A 16,817-nucleotide genomic window follows, 5' to 3' on the forward strand; every position below is an offset into this window, starting at 1 on the left:
TTAGTGGATAGACCACTGGTCTTAAGAGTCAGGAAGAGCTGAGTTGAAACCTGGTCTCAGAAACTTACTAGCTGTATGACCCTCGGCAAGTCACTTCACCCATTTGCCTTAATCCATTGGAGAAGGAAATAGAAAACTGCTCTAGTACTTTTGCCAAGAAAACCTCATGGACAGTAAAGTCCACAAGGTCATGAAGAGGTGGATACAACTGAACAACAATTCTTTCAAAAATTAATCAAGATAAATGTCTATAGTTCCATGGTTCAGAATACAAATGATATGTTTTAACTTTGATTTGGAAATTAATGCTATCTTTTCGCTTTGTATTCTATTTTGTTTTATATCACTTAAAGCTCACAGACAAGCCCAATTCTATCAAATGAGAACAAATTAGTAAATTATATCTATTTTGTTTAAATGAACCATTTATTCATCTAACTAGTAGCTATTATCTTTAGAGGCTTTTAATATACTCAAATAGTACTTACTGACCTTAGGAAAATAAACTATATTTATAACAAAATAATATTTTTAAATATTCCCTTGATATATACTATAAAGAACCTAGTAGAATCCTCAGGCAAGTTATTAAAAAAAAATTGAGTCAAAGAGTTTAGGCACTTAGCAGAATCTAACAGAGTAGATGCTCAATGCATAACTGTTGTTAAACCACAACTAAACAACTACTTACCACTGATATCCATTAATATTTCATCTACTTGGGCAAAGATCATCATGTGGCAGGAAGAATTTGGAAGCCATTACATGTAAAAGGATAGTAGGTACAATAGTGAAAAACAAATCAGCTAAACTTTAATGTAATGATTAGTGATTTAATAAATCTGTGGACAACAATATCATGCCTTAAGCATAAGAGAATTATGAATCCCAAAACTAACAAGTTTGATTAATAATGGGATTTTAAATGAAGTGTCCCATTATCTGCAGTCTACCTTTGTCTTTTCTCTCTAATCTTTGAATTTTAGTTGAATATAAGTCTAGTATCAACTGCTGCCAAGGTTAATCTCTACTTCACATTTTACTCATTAATATCTGAATTTTTTCAAACCAGTTCCCATAGTAAGCATTTATCCAACTTCTTGGTAGTATGCTATAAAGGAAAGGAAATTAATATGAACCAGAGATTTAGGAAAACTTTTCTTTACACAAAGATTATGACAATGATTTCTAATATCTCCTTCTTCCAAATTTTTTTGAAGGTAGAAGGCAACAGGGGTGGGAGATTGAGTTAAGGAAATATAAACACAGAATCACAGCTGGGTGGGATATTTGCTGTTTTACTGTTAATCTGACACATCTAAACCATAGCATTCACAATACTTGATATATTTTAAAGGGAATCATATACAATAGTCTTAGACATAACCACAGAACAAGCAGAACAATTAAAACTACATAAGGCCTTAAAATATATCCACAGTGTGTATTATTTCAATATTCATTCATTTAAAAATTAGACTACATACCATTAATTTTATTTGTAATTTTCTTTCATAGTTTTATTCAGGCAAGATTCATTCAAGGAAAGGCAACTTACAGTTTTGTTTTTCTGAATTTTTTAAAACTACATTAGTTAATACAAAATGTTATAGTTCTCTCTTTTCTTTCTTTTCTAAGGAGTAAATTAGTGAGATTCTCAGATGGCAGCCAAAACCAAGAGGTTCTATATTTTAAAAACAGCCAAAGGAAACCTGAATGTATACAGCAGCAAATATGCATGTGATACCAATTAAAAGAAAACTGAATAAACTTTCAGGTTTCCAGTATTATTAAGAGTACTGCATTTCTACACAATCATTCGAAGGTTTAAAAATTGCTGCACACAAAAATCACTCTACAGATTCTAACATCTTTGAAATTTCTACTAGGAGAATTTAAATAGTTGCCTCATGGTACTGACCTCATGACTCAAAGTCAGTTAAAATTCAGTGTTATTTGTGACTTTCCCTTTATAAAGTAACCAGTTGGTAAATTAATACCTAAGGGGCAAAAATGAAGTCTTAACACTGTCATGAACAAAAAGAGAAAATGTAAGAAACCATTAGGATATGGATACAAAAATGGAAACAAAATAACTGTTTTAACCATTAACCCTGCACAACAGGGTCTAGGTCAACTCTCAGAACTTGCATGTTCTCATGGTTTACTACAATTTATTTTAACATGACTATTTGCACTTTTTTAGATGTACATTTTTAAAAAAGAATATTACATTAGTGCAACAAGGGTTAATACATTGAGATGTTTTAAAAAATATTTATAAATTTGTTTCTGGTATGTGAAAGCATTTGGCAATATTTTTACAGCATTTGATTTTTACAGAATTAAAATTTCATACAGTACTCATCTTGGTGGTTTTCGTCTCTCTTTTTTAAAAAAAAAAACACATAAAATATATAAATTACACAGCTTGACTGCATGATACTGTTATTTCCAGTTTCTTATACTGGTAATTAAAACCTTCATTAATTCTGTTAACAAATCATACCTGTACATTTATGAAGGCAACTAACATGATTTGCAAACAAAACCTTCAGGTTTTATGTTTTTTACCAAGGTGTCCAGTTCAGCATCAAAACAAAACACAGTATGTAAATCTACAAAGTAATTTACAAATTCACTAGTTCATGTGACACAAACTGTTTCAATCGTTCGAGGTACTGTCCATAAAGTTCCACATCATTATGACCTGCTCCTTCAACCCAGAGAGGCTCCACAGGTCTTTGGCAGCGTTCAAATAATGCGAGGCCATGTGAAAAGTCAATGACTTCATCTTCAGTCCCATGAATTATTAACACTGGTGAGGTTATTTTAGAGACTTTGTCAATGCTGTGAGGAAAAGGGGAAAAGTAAGCTAGCTATACAAATGAACAATTAATCTTTTTCAATGAAAGATCTGAGATTATTCAGTCATTAAAAATGTCTCTGAATCAGCTCAGAAGAGATTGTTTTCTCTTGGCTTCAGAACTGAGGTAGAGTGGAAAGATCACTAAGGATAAAGAATTAGAAGACCTGGGTTAGAGGCCGTGCCTTTCCTCATTTACTAGCGTTGTGACCCTGGGTCATAGTATCTCTCAGAAATAACATGAAGGAGGGGCAGCTGGGTAGCTCAGTGGAGTGAGAGTCAGGCCTAGAGACAGGAGGTCCTAGGTTCAAACCCGGCCTCAGCCACTTCCCAGCTGTGTGACCCTGGGCAAGTCACTTGACCCCCCTTACCAATCTTCCACCTATGAGACAATACACCGAAGTACAAGGGTTAAAAAAAAAAAAAAAAAAAAAAAAAAAAAAAAGAAATAACATGAAGGAAATAGATAAAAGATCCAATTCTGCTCAGCTCTAATATGCTGTCAAAAAACAGATCTTGCATTCTATTTAGACTAGTATACTGTATTTATATTACAGAATTTTTCATGAAGCAGAATACAATTGACTGAAATAAAACTATATAAGGTTATGCCAAAAATTTACCAAACCAGATTCTTACATTAAAAATTTTCATGTTAGAATCTAACTTTTTCTCTGCACAAGAAACAAGCAAAATGCCAAGGGAAAATCTGAGCTTAATGAGGAAGATGAGTTTATGTCTATTTCTAAAGAATCACTCAATAAATGTTGCTACCATACTAAGTTTCTGGTGATGATGATCAAAGGCAGTCTCACAGAACTTGCTCAACAAGGAGGAGGGGAGTTGAGGGATCATTCACTCCAGCAGAGTTACAATAGTGCAATGGTCTTCTCTGCTAGGAACCCAAAGCATCATGTTCTCTACAATACAGGGTGGAATGGACGGAGAAACAACTTGTGTAATAGGAAAGACATTATTTTCTGTCCCCTCTCTTCCACAGTATCCAGGTCTCCATAACCTCTTTGTGTGTTAATAGGTTACTAGGATACAATATCCAGAGTTACAGGTAGGAAATAAATTAGTAAAACATTATTTCTGAGACTCTGTAGACCTCTTTGGATCACCACTGCTGAGGTCTCTTAAAGAGATTCAGATGTAGTAGGCTTGTTATGAGATCCTTTGTGTCACCCTTATGTTTTGGTAAACATTTGAAAGTATTCAGCTAAGTAAGCATGCTTTTTATCTAAACACTGGCCATTGTATGTCTGTCTTTTGAAGGAATCATTACTGAGAACAGAAAAATGTTTTTTCAGAGCCATAACAAGAAATCATTTTTGGCTGTGTAACTAATAATAATTATCTCAAAAGGAACGTTCTTCTGTTTCTTTTTCCCTCAAACTATCAACAAATATGAACATAATATTTTCTTTTTAAAAATAAGCATCAACTTAGTAGCTAGATTACATCTCTTCACAAAATTATTTTGATGTGAATTACGATTTATACTCTGAATTGGGTTTGTTTTTACTGTGCTCAGGAGAATAAAAAATGTTTCAAAAAAAATTTTAAACCAAACCTGTTATATCATAATAAAAGTAATAGCTTATATTTATAGTGCTTTAAAGTTTGCAAAGCATTCAGGATACCACTTGCTATAATCAGTGTACCAATACAGACTGGTACTTTCTCTGCAACTCATAGCCATATAGAATTGTCCAGGGCATTGAGAGATTAAAAACTTTGCCCAGAGTTACAAAAAGTCAGAACCCACATCTTCTTAACTCCAAGGTCAACTTTCTCTCCACTATGACATACCAAGTTTTAGGACAGAAATCTATGTTCTTGCCCAATAGTTTTGGGCAACTATCTACTGCTAAGTCAGGGGCAAGAGAAAAAAAGCTAGATATTCTCTAGTTGTGTGAGCAAGTTGGCCTAAGTAGAACAAGAGTGTCTTCCTCACTTTGTCCCTCTATACACTGCCTTATCTAAATAGCATATATCCTTAGTTCTACTGCTCTTTCATAATGACATCTAACGTGTTACTGAGGGTCTAGTTCATTTCCATTCAGCTTCCCCTTCAAGCCACTTGTCTATATGGTTAATTTGTAAAAGGACCTTTTTTTTTTTTTTGAGTGATCCTGCTCTCATACCGTCATTGGCTTTTGGTTTGTCATTTCCAAAATACTGAGCTATTACTAAGAGAAGAAAGGAAACTAACTGAAGTGTAACAATTCTCTCTTCTTTTTTTTTTTTTAAATCTTAAACCCTTAACTTCTGTGTATTGACTTATAGGTGGAAGATTGGTAAGGGTAAGCAATGAGGGTCAAGTGACTTGCCCAGGGTCACACAGCTGGGAAGTGTCTGAGGCTGGATTTGAACCTAGGTCCTCCTGTCTCTAGGCCTGGCTCTCAACCCACTGAGCTACCCAGCTGCCCCTCAATTCTCTCTTCTTAACAAATCTTTCTCACGAATAACTACAATTTTTTTCTTAAATGTTCTAAGGATCAAGTAGGAAATAGCACTCTTCCTTTGAAAGTCTAAAAGAGAGCAGAGAAGTCAAAGATATTATATTTGGATTCCTACAAAACTCTTTTATTGCTACATCAGTAACCTTTGTGGGATGATATTAATTTTTCCCTCAATTTACCCATCTTTCATACTAAATGTAGTGACTAAGGCAATCAGAACTTTTATTTTATATTATTACTTTCCCTTGAATTTTTCCTCTCTAATATTAAATAATTTGAATATTGCTACTTACTTTGGGAATGCATCAAAGCAGTAGGTCTTCTTAGTATCTGGAAAAGCTACCCGCATTCCTGAGGTCAAAGGGGAATGAAGAATGACAGCAGCACTCTCATACCGAGCAGCAAGATCCACAGATGGTACTGTTCCTATACTCTGGCCATATATAATCACATTTTCAGGGCGGATACCATACCTATAAAATACAGAAGTTTTTTCAGACATGATTTTTAAAAAATACATAATGGTTGATCTTTTAAGACTCTGTACTATCCATAGGATGAATATTATAAATGCTAGCTATAGAACTTGAGTGTCATTTTTGACTCTTCTTTCTCTTCATATCTACTCAGTTGAAAAGTTCTGTCTACTTTCTTATCTTTGAAATCCTTTTTATTCTTACTAGTCACTATTTTAGTTCAATCCTCTATTATTGTTCAACTAGACCAGTGATGGGCATACTATTTCCCAGGCCAGATCCAGGCCATAGTTTACCCATCACTGCCTTAAGCAATTCCCTAATCACTATGCCCGTACATCCAGATATAGTGACTGGGGAATTGCTTAAGGCAGTGATGGGCAAACTACAGCCTGGATCTGGCCCTTGGGGAATAGTATGCCCATCACTGAACTAGACTATAGTAACAGCATTCTAAACTGGCCTCCCAGTTTCTATGCTCTCCACTTCCTTTAACTTATTCTCCATAAAACTGTCAAAATCATCTTTCTAAGGCATAGCTATGATGACAATATTTTCTGGTCAAAAACCTTTAGTACACCTTTGTCTCTAATATATAATATTACTCCATACCCTAGAATTTAGATCCTCTACAATTTGGCTCCAGCCTACCTACCTTTCAAATCTAATCTTCTTTTGTTTCTCTTCCCCCAAAAATAGACCACACTACTCCCAATTCCCTGAACAAAACATGCTATTTTTCTGTCTGTATCCACTTATAGAAGTTATCCTCATGTCAGGAATGTAGTCTCCTATGAATATTTCAAAATTCTTATCTTTTCTCAGATGAGCGGACACCTCCTCTATGAAGCCTTTCTTGATTCCTTCAATAGAATACTTTCCCTTAACCCTACTTCATCTGAACCTCAGATAACATTCATATACAGGTATCCCTATAACAAAAGGCTAAGTTCTGTGAAGACAAGAATTGTTTTTGTCTTTGCATCTCCATTGCCTAGTCTCTTGCATGTTTTATAGTAGGCACTTAATAAAGTTACCATTCTTACTCTGGTTCATAAAATATTTAGCTAGTTATAGTTATTTTCTCTTAAAATAATTCATATTACTATCCTGCTTGCTTATTTTAAATTAAATCACTGATTTCATATAACCGAACATAAAACTCCTTGATTTTTATCATTTATTTGTGTCTAAATCTGACACAAGAATTCTAATAGTAAATTAATAAAATTAATTTCTGGCAAACAGTAAATGCTAAAATAACTTTTTTCTTGAATCTTTATAGACTCTGAAGGCCAAAAAAGAGATTCTTTTCCAGTAAGTAAGAAAATCACCTGACAAAGGTGACACAATTACTTAGGGAAATATTTTCTAACTCAGACCCTTTTTTAGTAAGATGGGAGAGAAAATGAAAAGCAAATATCTATTTTACTAGAAAAAGGAAATTTATAGTCAGAAGAACTTACACATGCATCTAATTCACCCGTTTTTCAGTTTCTAAATGAGGAAACTCAGAACTAGAGAAGTTAAAGAGATTTGCTGAAGGCTACAACTTGGGTTCCAACTTCAAAGTCAAGTCAAGAACACTTTCCCCTATATCAAACTGCCTTTTTGGCAACAGGATGAAATGAGTGGAAATTAATTCAATTAAAATTATTCAATAAAATCCTTTAGAATACTGAATTTATCCAGTTAACCCTTGCCACTAATAATGAAATATTAAAAAAGATGTAGAAATAATTGTAAATTGCTTTTTTTTTTGGCTTTATATAATTTGAAGTGAGGAAACATTAAGAAAACTGTTTACAAAAAGGAGAAAGGTAATTAGTTATAAAATATTGACTTCTTCACCAATATGTTCTCTAAATTAGGTAATTGCTTCACCAGAAATGCTCTCATATATAGTATTGATTCTAAGACAGAAGGTAAGGGTTTTAGAGAAAAACAAAAGGAAATGCTAGTTTTAATTTGGCATATATAAAAGATTATTTTAGTATTAAGAAGTTGAGCATGGTATTATGTTCAACTAGCTGCTTTTATAAACTAGGGAATGATTTTTTTTTCCTCCCAAACCGTATAGTTGGTAAAGTTTAAATTTCAAGTTAAGAGTAAATAATGATGTACAGGATTGGAATTATTTTTTGGTTCAACTACTATTTTTTCCAGATATCATAGGACTTTGAACATATTAATGCAGAAGATGAAAGGGAAAACAATTTATATCTGGCTGTGGAGTGCTCAGGCAAGAGTTTCTTCTTTTTAAAAATTTTGGTTTTAATGGAATGATAGCACATATATACTTATTGGACCAAATGATATCTCATATCTCCTTCCAACTTTATTCCTTTCAGGTTCAAGTCTAGCCAAAAAAAAAAAATTATGGCATAGATACATCCAATTTGCCTGAAAATTCAGTGACAGAATCAAAATTTGTATTTGTTTCAGTGTGCTTAATTAATGGAACCATGTTATTTTTACATAAAATTAACTATGAAGTACAATTTTAAATACCATTGTAGAAAGAACAGTGGGAGAGAAAAAAATTTAAAACACAAAATTGGTTTTGGAATCAGGAGACTTGGGCTTTTAGTTCCACCTTTACCACTAACTGGCAATAGAGCAAGTCACTTAATCTATATAGCTTGGTCTATTTTTTCATAGGAGAAAATGACCTGTGAGGTCCCCTTTAACCATAAAATCCTTTGGTTTTATGATTCTAAGGGCTGAAAGTAAATATAAAGCACTAATAATGAATCTTTCATATTAGGGAATAAGTTAATTCAATACAATGTATAATAGGGAACAGAAATAAGTTAATGAAATTCACTGCTGAATACTCAAAATGTGAATTTATAATTTTATCATCTAATTCTTCTCCCCATACATACACAGAAAAACAGTATGACATAGTGACTTAGAGACCTGGCTTCTAAAACATTAAGATATGTTTCAAAGTCATACATCTGACACATTTCCTGGGCGTATAACCTTAGGCAAGTAAGTCACTTAACCTCTCAAGTGTTCTAGGCAACTCTCTAAGACTCTAAGTTGCAGAGATGATGCCAATCTGCTTTAGTAAAAGGAGTTTCATCACCTGGGGGTTCCCTATACCAATGAAATCATAGATTCAGTTTCCATTCCTAACACATAAGTTATATGTCATATCATAATACTACTAAATAATTAGGAAGCAATGTAGCTTGATAAAATATATTTGATAAACGCTGCCACAACTTAGGATATATGAGAGTTCTCAGTACCTAAATATATTTTCATAGAAACACTAACATTTGCCTTTCATTTTAATTTTCTATCTAAACAGTGAAAATCTAATTGCTAAGAAAAAGTCATATTAATCTATATTAATTCATAATGTTAGGCAAAACTTTTAAATTTTATTTCCTTTTGAATGTGAGTAGAGTAACATATGTGAGGGAATAAATCACATAGGAACTTTATTCATTTTTTTGTTGTTATTTGAGGCTGCTTTCTTTATCTTGACCAAACTGAACTGCTATGGCCATTTACGGGCCCAATTCTACTCTACTGATCAGCGTTCAGTTTCTTCTAACGTGCCCATATGGGCCAATCCACCTCTCTTAGGCAGCTTGGTGGTCTTCCATACCTGAAGGCCCATCATATTGATGCCAGTCTTAGTGTAGATTCCTGTTTGATTAGTTCTACAGGAGCTTTGAATTCTCAAACTCAAATAATTCACCAGTTGCAAGAACGTACACATGCCACTATCCCTGGCTTCTTAAGTGTTTTTATGATAACTTTAAAACTAAATATTTCATTAAACTTGTTGGTTATGTTCATGGCATTCAAAGGTTGAGCAAACAAATAATTTAAATTTACCTTGTTCTAAGAGCCAACCAAGCTGCATCAACATCTGCATAAAGGTTCTTCTCTGTTGGTTTCCCAGAACTTGCTCCGTATCCAGAATAATCATATGAGAATATATTGCAATTAATCCGTGAACCCAGTCCTATATAAAAACTGCTCATCTGACCAAGGTCAACAGCATTTCCATGTGAGAAGAGTAAAGTATATTTGGCATTGGGTGAGCAACGCACAAACATACAGGCAATCCTGTTACCTTTACTGGTTCTAGTCATAAAACATTCAATAGCATCTTTTTCTCTACTAGAGTACTGCCAGTCTGCTCTTTCTGAAAGATGTAGGGTCCATCGACTTCCACTGTCATCACACATCAGAGTATAAGTAGGGTCAGGTGGTAAAAATGCTAGTTTAGAAGCAATTTTCCCTGGGCAGGGTGGACAGCAGAAGAGGCAACATAGTTCACCAAATGAAAGATTATTCATCTTCTATTCTGTAAAATAAAAGGCAATAATTGACTTTCAAATCACCAAATATGGAATTTATACATTATTATATAGTAGAAGTTTATACAGACATGGTCAAGTTTTATGGTTTTTAAGGATCGAGGCAGGTATGATTTTTGAGAAGTGGAAGTTTTGTAAAGCAACAGTTGGCCAAGTTCCCTTGGCAAAGTCACATTCAACTGATAAAAAAAAGTATATTGCTCTTTGAAATTTCAAAATGAAATGAATAACAACCATACTCCATGAATGTAGGAAATAATGTACAATAACCTCATGTATAGTAACTGATTTTCACACAGAACTTTAAGGTTTACAAAGTACTTTGACAGTTCAACATTATCAAATATGAACCTCACCACACTTTGTAAGGCGGGCACACTAAAGATATCAGCCCCATTTTTTAGATGAAGAGAAACTGAGGCTAAGAGAAGTTAAGCAACTAGCCTATGGTCACAAAACCAATGTGTGTCTCCAATTCCAGTACCCTATTCATTAAGCCACATTTATATAATGGACATAATAGAAAATCTACTAAATTTTATAGTTTTAGTAGTAGTAAAATATTCAGAATCCTATGGACAAAAGATCAAAAGGATACAGAATCAACAACTTTAGTCAATCATTTAGAATTTTGCCCATTTCAGATGGGGCAGATCCTCCTATAGCTTTAGTCTAAGATTCATTTGTGCCAAATGGATAGCAAAATGTATTGAAAATAGGATCTATACTAAGGAAGACAAGATACATTTAAATGCATTATTAGATCAAGAAGACAATTCTATTAAGAAAAAAGGAGAAATTTTAAAATTGCTTTAATATAACAATATTTTAAATTATCACGTAAATCACTAACTTTCTAAGGAACAGAAATGAAAACTTTTGCTTGGCCTCACTTTTTGATCCTTCCTTTGCCCTCTTGTATTAGGCACAGGATAGAAGCATTAAAAAATAAACCAACTTTGAAAACACCACACCAACTATATAGCTTATATTTCTAGTACTAAAGCCCACCTTTAAGAAGCATGCCTTAAAAGATACTATTTGTTCTGAAACCAATAAAACTACTTTTGTGTAATGACTGAAATAAGTCACCCATATTGGAGATTAGAAATGCAAGATCCCTAATGGTGAATGAGATTAACTTATTCAAAATGGATTTGGCTAGTCACACAAAGTACACTTTTTCTTAAATGTAAATAAATGTCTTTGAATTAATAATATAGGGAAAAGGTGTTAGAAATAACTTGATCTATAATACAGGGATGCCATAAAAGTTTTGAATTAGTGAATATATTCCTAGGGTGTGCAGAGTATAGGAAGATCCTAGGCAAGACAACAAGGAAATATTCATCAATCCCTTTCTTGGTATAAATAGTTCTGGTACTGCTTGCTTCACTTCACATCAGGACATATTAAGCCCCCAGTATTCCTCTAAATCTGTCCCTTCTTCTTCCCCCATGCTTATCTGGAATAAGACCTTCCAAAGTCCATCAAGAGAGAGATGCACAGGACTCCCCAAGGGAAACTCTCTAAAGTCTCAATTTTCTAACCATCTTGAGGAAGGAAAAGGAGTGGAGAGGTGGGGGGAGGAAGGAGGGAATGGACTCTTAAACCTAAATATTATCTCCTGAGCTGGTCAGGCCAGAGCTGGTAGCTGTGAAAGTTTCTAAGACATTTCTAGATGGCAGGATGGATTGACGTGCCCCATTTTCTTTTCTCCCTAATAGCCCCAGGGCTTATTTTAGGATTTCTTTTTTCTACTGCCACCCAACCTTTCTTTCTACTTTCCCATTTCATCAGAACTCTGAATAAGCAAGGAACCAACTGAGTTTTCTAAGGGTTTTGAGATTAGAGGGAGACAGGTCTGGGAGGAAAAAAAAAAAAAAGGTAAAGTTACAATAAATCTTGAGTCCACAGAAAAACTACCTTCTTCACTGACTCTTGTTTCTCATCTCAAGACTTACCAATATATGTAAAGAAAAACTTGACAAGAATAAATATTTTTTAAACTAAGTCCACTTATAGATTGGTTAAATTTGTGGATTATAGGACAACTCCATTCCTATTCTTTCTTTTGCTTCAATTATTTGATTTTGAACTCCCAGGTCTGAACCTGAGCTATGCCATTTCTCCATCGCCACCCAAATTTGTTGTTATTCAGTTGTATCTGTAACTTCATGATCCCATGGACCCTACTGTCCACGGGGCTTTCTTGGCAAGGACACTGAGGTGGTTTGCCATTTCCTTCTCCAAAGGTCTAAGGCAAAATGAGGTAAAGTGACTTGCCTAAGGTCACATAACTTGTTTCTAAGATTGAATTTGAATTCAGGTCTTCTTTACTCCAGGTCCAACACTCTCTTCATTGAGTCATCTAGCTTCCCCACCACCAGAATGTTCTGTGATAAACTCATGTTCAAAGAAAAGTGTTTTCATTCCTATCTCACAAATTCCAATTCTGGGTTCAGGCAAACTTATACAAACTTCATAATTGCCTACTTTACCTTTCCTAAAGGGAATAAATGAAGTATATATGGATAAAAAAGCTTAAGCTCCAAGGGCTAGGAGGGATTTTAGAAATCACTTTGTTTACCCATATCAGTTTACAGATGAATAAACTCTGGTCCAGACTGACTAAGTGATTTATTCAAGATGGCATGGACCTGACCAGCCAGTTCTTCCCAGCAAACACAAACTGGCAAAATAGAAAGAAAAGGCTCAAGAATAACACCTGATAAGGTCAAGACTATAACTTAGAAGAGGGTAGAAAAAGGAAAAAAAGAACAAGTTTAGAGAAAATGTCACCAAAGATAAATATTAAGACAACACAATTTTTTCTAGATCTGATTTTAGACTCAAAATTATCTTTAGAACGTTAGCATGCCAGAGGTAGCAACCTTAACCTATATCAGCACTAGCCTATAAAGAGCCTAATTAATAAGCAAGTTGTACTTAGCTGGTTTAAGAACCTGTAATTTATCTCTCTATATAGTTTATACCTTGAGGTTTTTCATACATAGTAAAGTAAAGTAGTACTCTAACTGGCTGGCTGAATACCAGTGATGGAGCCAAGATAAAAAGAGAAATAATAAAAGGAGGAGTATCATAGGAAAAGTGAAAATAGAGAAAGGTAACTTTAATAAAATGGTAACATCCCTGAATCCTCTAGGCAGCAACAAAATAAAATCATTGGCAAAAGCACTCTTGGAAGTTTTCTATTTGAATTAACTTGGCTCCATCTTAACACAAGTTCTTTAAAAAAACCAAAGTTTGGTCAGTAATTTAGGCAGAGTATAGAAAATTCAGATTGTGTGTAAACAAGGAGATGAAATAGGCCCTAGGGTAGTGTAGCTTTCTTTTTAAGTTCCAAATGTCTCTAAGGTTAGAGCTACTTATTTTGGCTACTGGAACATCCAAATAGTAAACTATTTTTTTAAGAACTATTTTTGGTTGCTCATGGTGAGTAGTTATTTCCATTTCTACATTAGATAACATCCACTACATATGAAAAATATGACCCTAGATTATTAGAAGTTGCATAAAAATATTTGTAAATCTAAGCAATCTAAGTGATTAAAGGAGGTATGAATAAAAGACACTTTGGTTTTGGTAAAAACTTTACAATGACTTCAGGTGGTTTTAGTACACCCAACAAACCAAAACACCAGAAGAAAATGTATTCGCCTTGTGTGTAAACTTAAATGCAAGTATTCCTTCCATATGGTATTATGAAGCGTGGGGCCCCCAAAATCTGGAGAATCCATGTAAAATATTTTGTCCCTCTCTTCCCTTCATACCAGAGAATGTCTAAACTTTTTCTTTTATTGGGTGTTTACAGCACTTTATTGTAAAATATGGGTTAAGTATTTATTCATAGGCTATACATTTTCTAAACGTTTTCTGGGTTGTCTGCTGGCCTTCACATGTCACCTACAGCTTATGCTGACCCTTAATATATTGAAAAAATGATGGGGAAATTTGGAATGTCAAAGGGATACCTGTTTACTACTTGTTTTTTTAATTTTTAAAAAAACTTATAGAAGTCTTTAAGATAGAATGTATTTTAAAGGCTTCTGACATATTGGCTAGGTGAATCTGAGCAAATCTAGAAAATTCTCTGAAAAATGCAGAGGAAACACATTTGTAGCAGTAATTCCTCATTGGGAGCTCCCTACACCAATGAATGAAGTTAAGTCCCTAACTTAAAAAAAAAATTTAAAGTGAAGCAGTTTGTCATAATGGGTAGCATGATAGAACTTGGATCTGTAAAACCTAGATTCAAATCCCCTGACAACAATGTCCAATAGACAATTCAGTATGCCTAAAATAGAACTGATTTTTCTCTGCTACATCCCCCAACTTTCCTATGGCTTTCAAGGGCACCAGCATGCAGGTCCCAGCTTTTAACAGTATTAACTCTGCCTCTTCATTCTCCTCTACCCTACATACATATCTAATCAGTTGCCAAAACTTGTCATTCAATTTGCTGGAAATTCAAAGAAATTTCCTAAAATAAGTGATTATTGAAGAAATGTTTGCCTTTGATATATTTTCCTGTTCACTGACAAAACAAGTAAGCTAAAGTTAAAAAATTCTCCATAAATACTGTAGAAAGATTTACTATATCTCTTTCTTCTTTAGAAATTTAACAGAGGGCAGCTGGGGAGCTCAGTGGATTGAGATCCAGGCCTAGAGACGGGAGGTCCTAGGTTCAAATCTGGCCTCAGACACTTCCCAGTTGTGCAACCCTGGGCAAGTCACTTGACCACTACCTAGCCCTTACCACTCTTCTGCCTTGGAGCCAATGGGTTTTAAAAAAAGAAGAGAGAGAAAAGAAAAAAAGAAATTTAACAAAACAATTCTAATTTTTAAAAAGCAATTTATTTAAGAATATTCCTTTATCATAATTAGTTATTTCAAATATTTATTCAAAATCAAACCATCATCTACAAAGGATAATGCAAATTGCTATGATACTATAATTTTGCTGTAATAAAAATTATCAGAAGTTAGAAAGATTAAGTCTTCCTTCAAGGCACTAACATAAAAAATGAGAAACTGGAGAAGGATCAATCTAGGTTCATAAAGTACTACTGCCATTTAAAATAGTCACAAACAAGTCTGGTCTCAGACACTTCCTAGCTGTGTGACCCTAGTCACTTGACCCCCATTGCCTACCCTTACCACTCTTCTGCCTTGGAGCCAATACATAGTATTGACCCCAAGACAGAAGGTGAGGGTTAAAATTTTTTTTTTTAAATAATCACAAAGAATAAAATATCTAGGAATATACCTGTCAAAACAAACCCCAGAAACACAAAAACATAATTATAAAACATTTTTAATACTAAGTCAGATTTAAATAATTGGAGAAATATTAATTGTTCGTGGTTGGGCAGAGTCAATATAGTTAAAATGACAATCCTGCCTAAACAAATCTATTTATTTAAGTAAGTAATTAAGCCATCTCAACTAAATTACCAAAAAAATTATTTCAAGCTAGACAGAAAAAAATAACAAAAATCATTTGGAAGAACAAATAATTGATGGGGGAAAAAAATAAAGGCAGGAGGCCTAGCAGTAACACATTTTAAACTGTATGATAAAAGCAATAATGATCAAAACTATCTGGTACTGACTGAAATAAAAAAGGTGCATAACAGAAATGCAACAAATAAGCTTTTGAAATAAGAATTCACTATTTGATAAAAATTGCTGGAATGACTGGAAAGTAGTTTGGCAGAAACTAGATATAACTCCATATTTTTCATTATTCACTAAGATAAGAACAAAATGGACACAAGACCTAGCAAATTAGAAGAACAGGGAACATATCACCCATCAGATTTGTGGATGGAAGAGGAAATTATGAGTAAATAAGAAATGGAAAACATTGTCAGACATAAAATGGATAATTTTGATTACATTAAACTAAAAAGTTTCTGTACAAATTAGAATAACCCAGTAAAGATTAGAAGGAAAGCAGAAAATTGTGGGGGAGGGTATTATAGATAGCCTCTCAAAGGTCTCATTTCTAAAATAGAGAACTTTGTCAAATTTTTAAGAAGAATCATTCCCCATTAATAAATGGGCAAAAGATATGTAAAGTTTTTGGATGAAGAAATCAAAACTATATATAGGAAAATGAAAAAAAAAATGCTCTAAATCACTACTAGAGAAATGCATATCAAAACAATTGCGACATCTCAGATCTATTGAATTGGTTAAAACAATAAAAGGGCAAAAGGACAATTCTTTTGCTAGACAAAATTTAGGAACTCACCTTCCATGAAAGCAGGATATATTTTTTTGGCCTTTGTATCCTCATTATTTAACACAATGCCTATCAAAGACAGATTAATCACTTAATAAGTCCTGTTGATTTATTCGCAAACTATTTTCCTATCCCACATCTTCATACCCAAACTCCCTCCCTGATTCAATAACTTCAGCTGAATTAGCATTTTCAAGTTGTGCTTCTTGTAATCCATGCAGTTTTTTTCTTTCTTAGAAATTTAAATTCTAGAAGGCATTCAAATTCTTGCCATTTAATTACACCAAATTTTTGTTCTAATATAACAAATAACAAGACTCCTTGCATACACATAACATAGTAATTGAATTTTGGTCTGGAGTAAATATAATCTGCCATCTGATTATTTTA

General features: G+C 33.7%; 1 protein-coding gene across 1 annotated transcript in view; it reads right to left on the reverse strand.

Annotated features, from left to right (window-relative positions):
* Nucleotides 1–1,282: 1,282 nt before the first annotated feature.
* The window catches only part of ABHD17B (abhydrolase domain containing 17B, depalmitoylase), a 34,857-nt gene continuing 19,322 nt past the window's right edge, over nucleotides 1,283–16,817 (reverse strand). Inside the window, exons 2-4 of the mRNA XM_044659456.1 lie at nucleotides 9,669–10,143; nucleotides 5,628–5,807; nucleotides 1,283–2,850 (exon numbers count right to left, since the gene is read on the reverse strand). Of these exons, the coding sequence (XP_044515391.1) occupies nucleotides 2,631–2,850; nucleotides 5,628–5,807; nucleotides 9,669–10,135 (867 nt within the window). The 5' untranslated portion in view covers nucleotides 10,136–10,143 and the 3' untranslated portion in view covers nucleotides 1,283–2,630. The remainder of the gene's footprint in view (nucleotides 2,851–5,627; nucleotides 5,808–9,668; nucleotides 10,144–16,817) is intronic.

This window comes from Gracilinanus agilis, chromosome 1 (genome assembly GCF_016433145.1).
Source record: "Gracilinanus agilis isolate LMUSP501 chromosome 1, AgileGrace, whole genome shotgun sequence".
NCBI lineage: Eukaryota > Metazoa > Chordata > Mammalia > Didelphimorphia > Didelphidae > Gracilinanus > Gracilinanus agilis.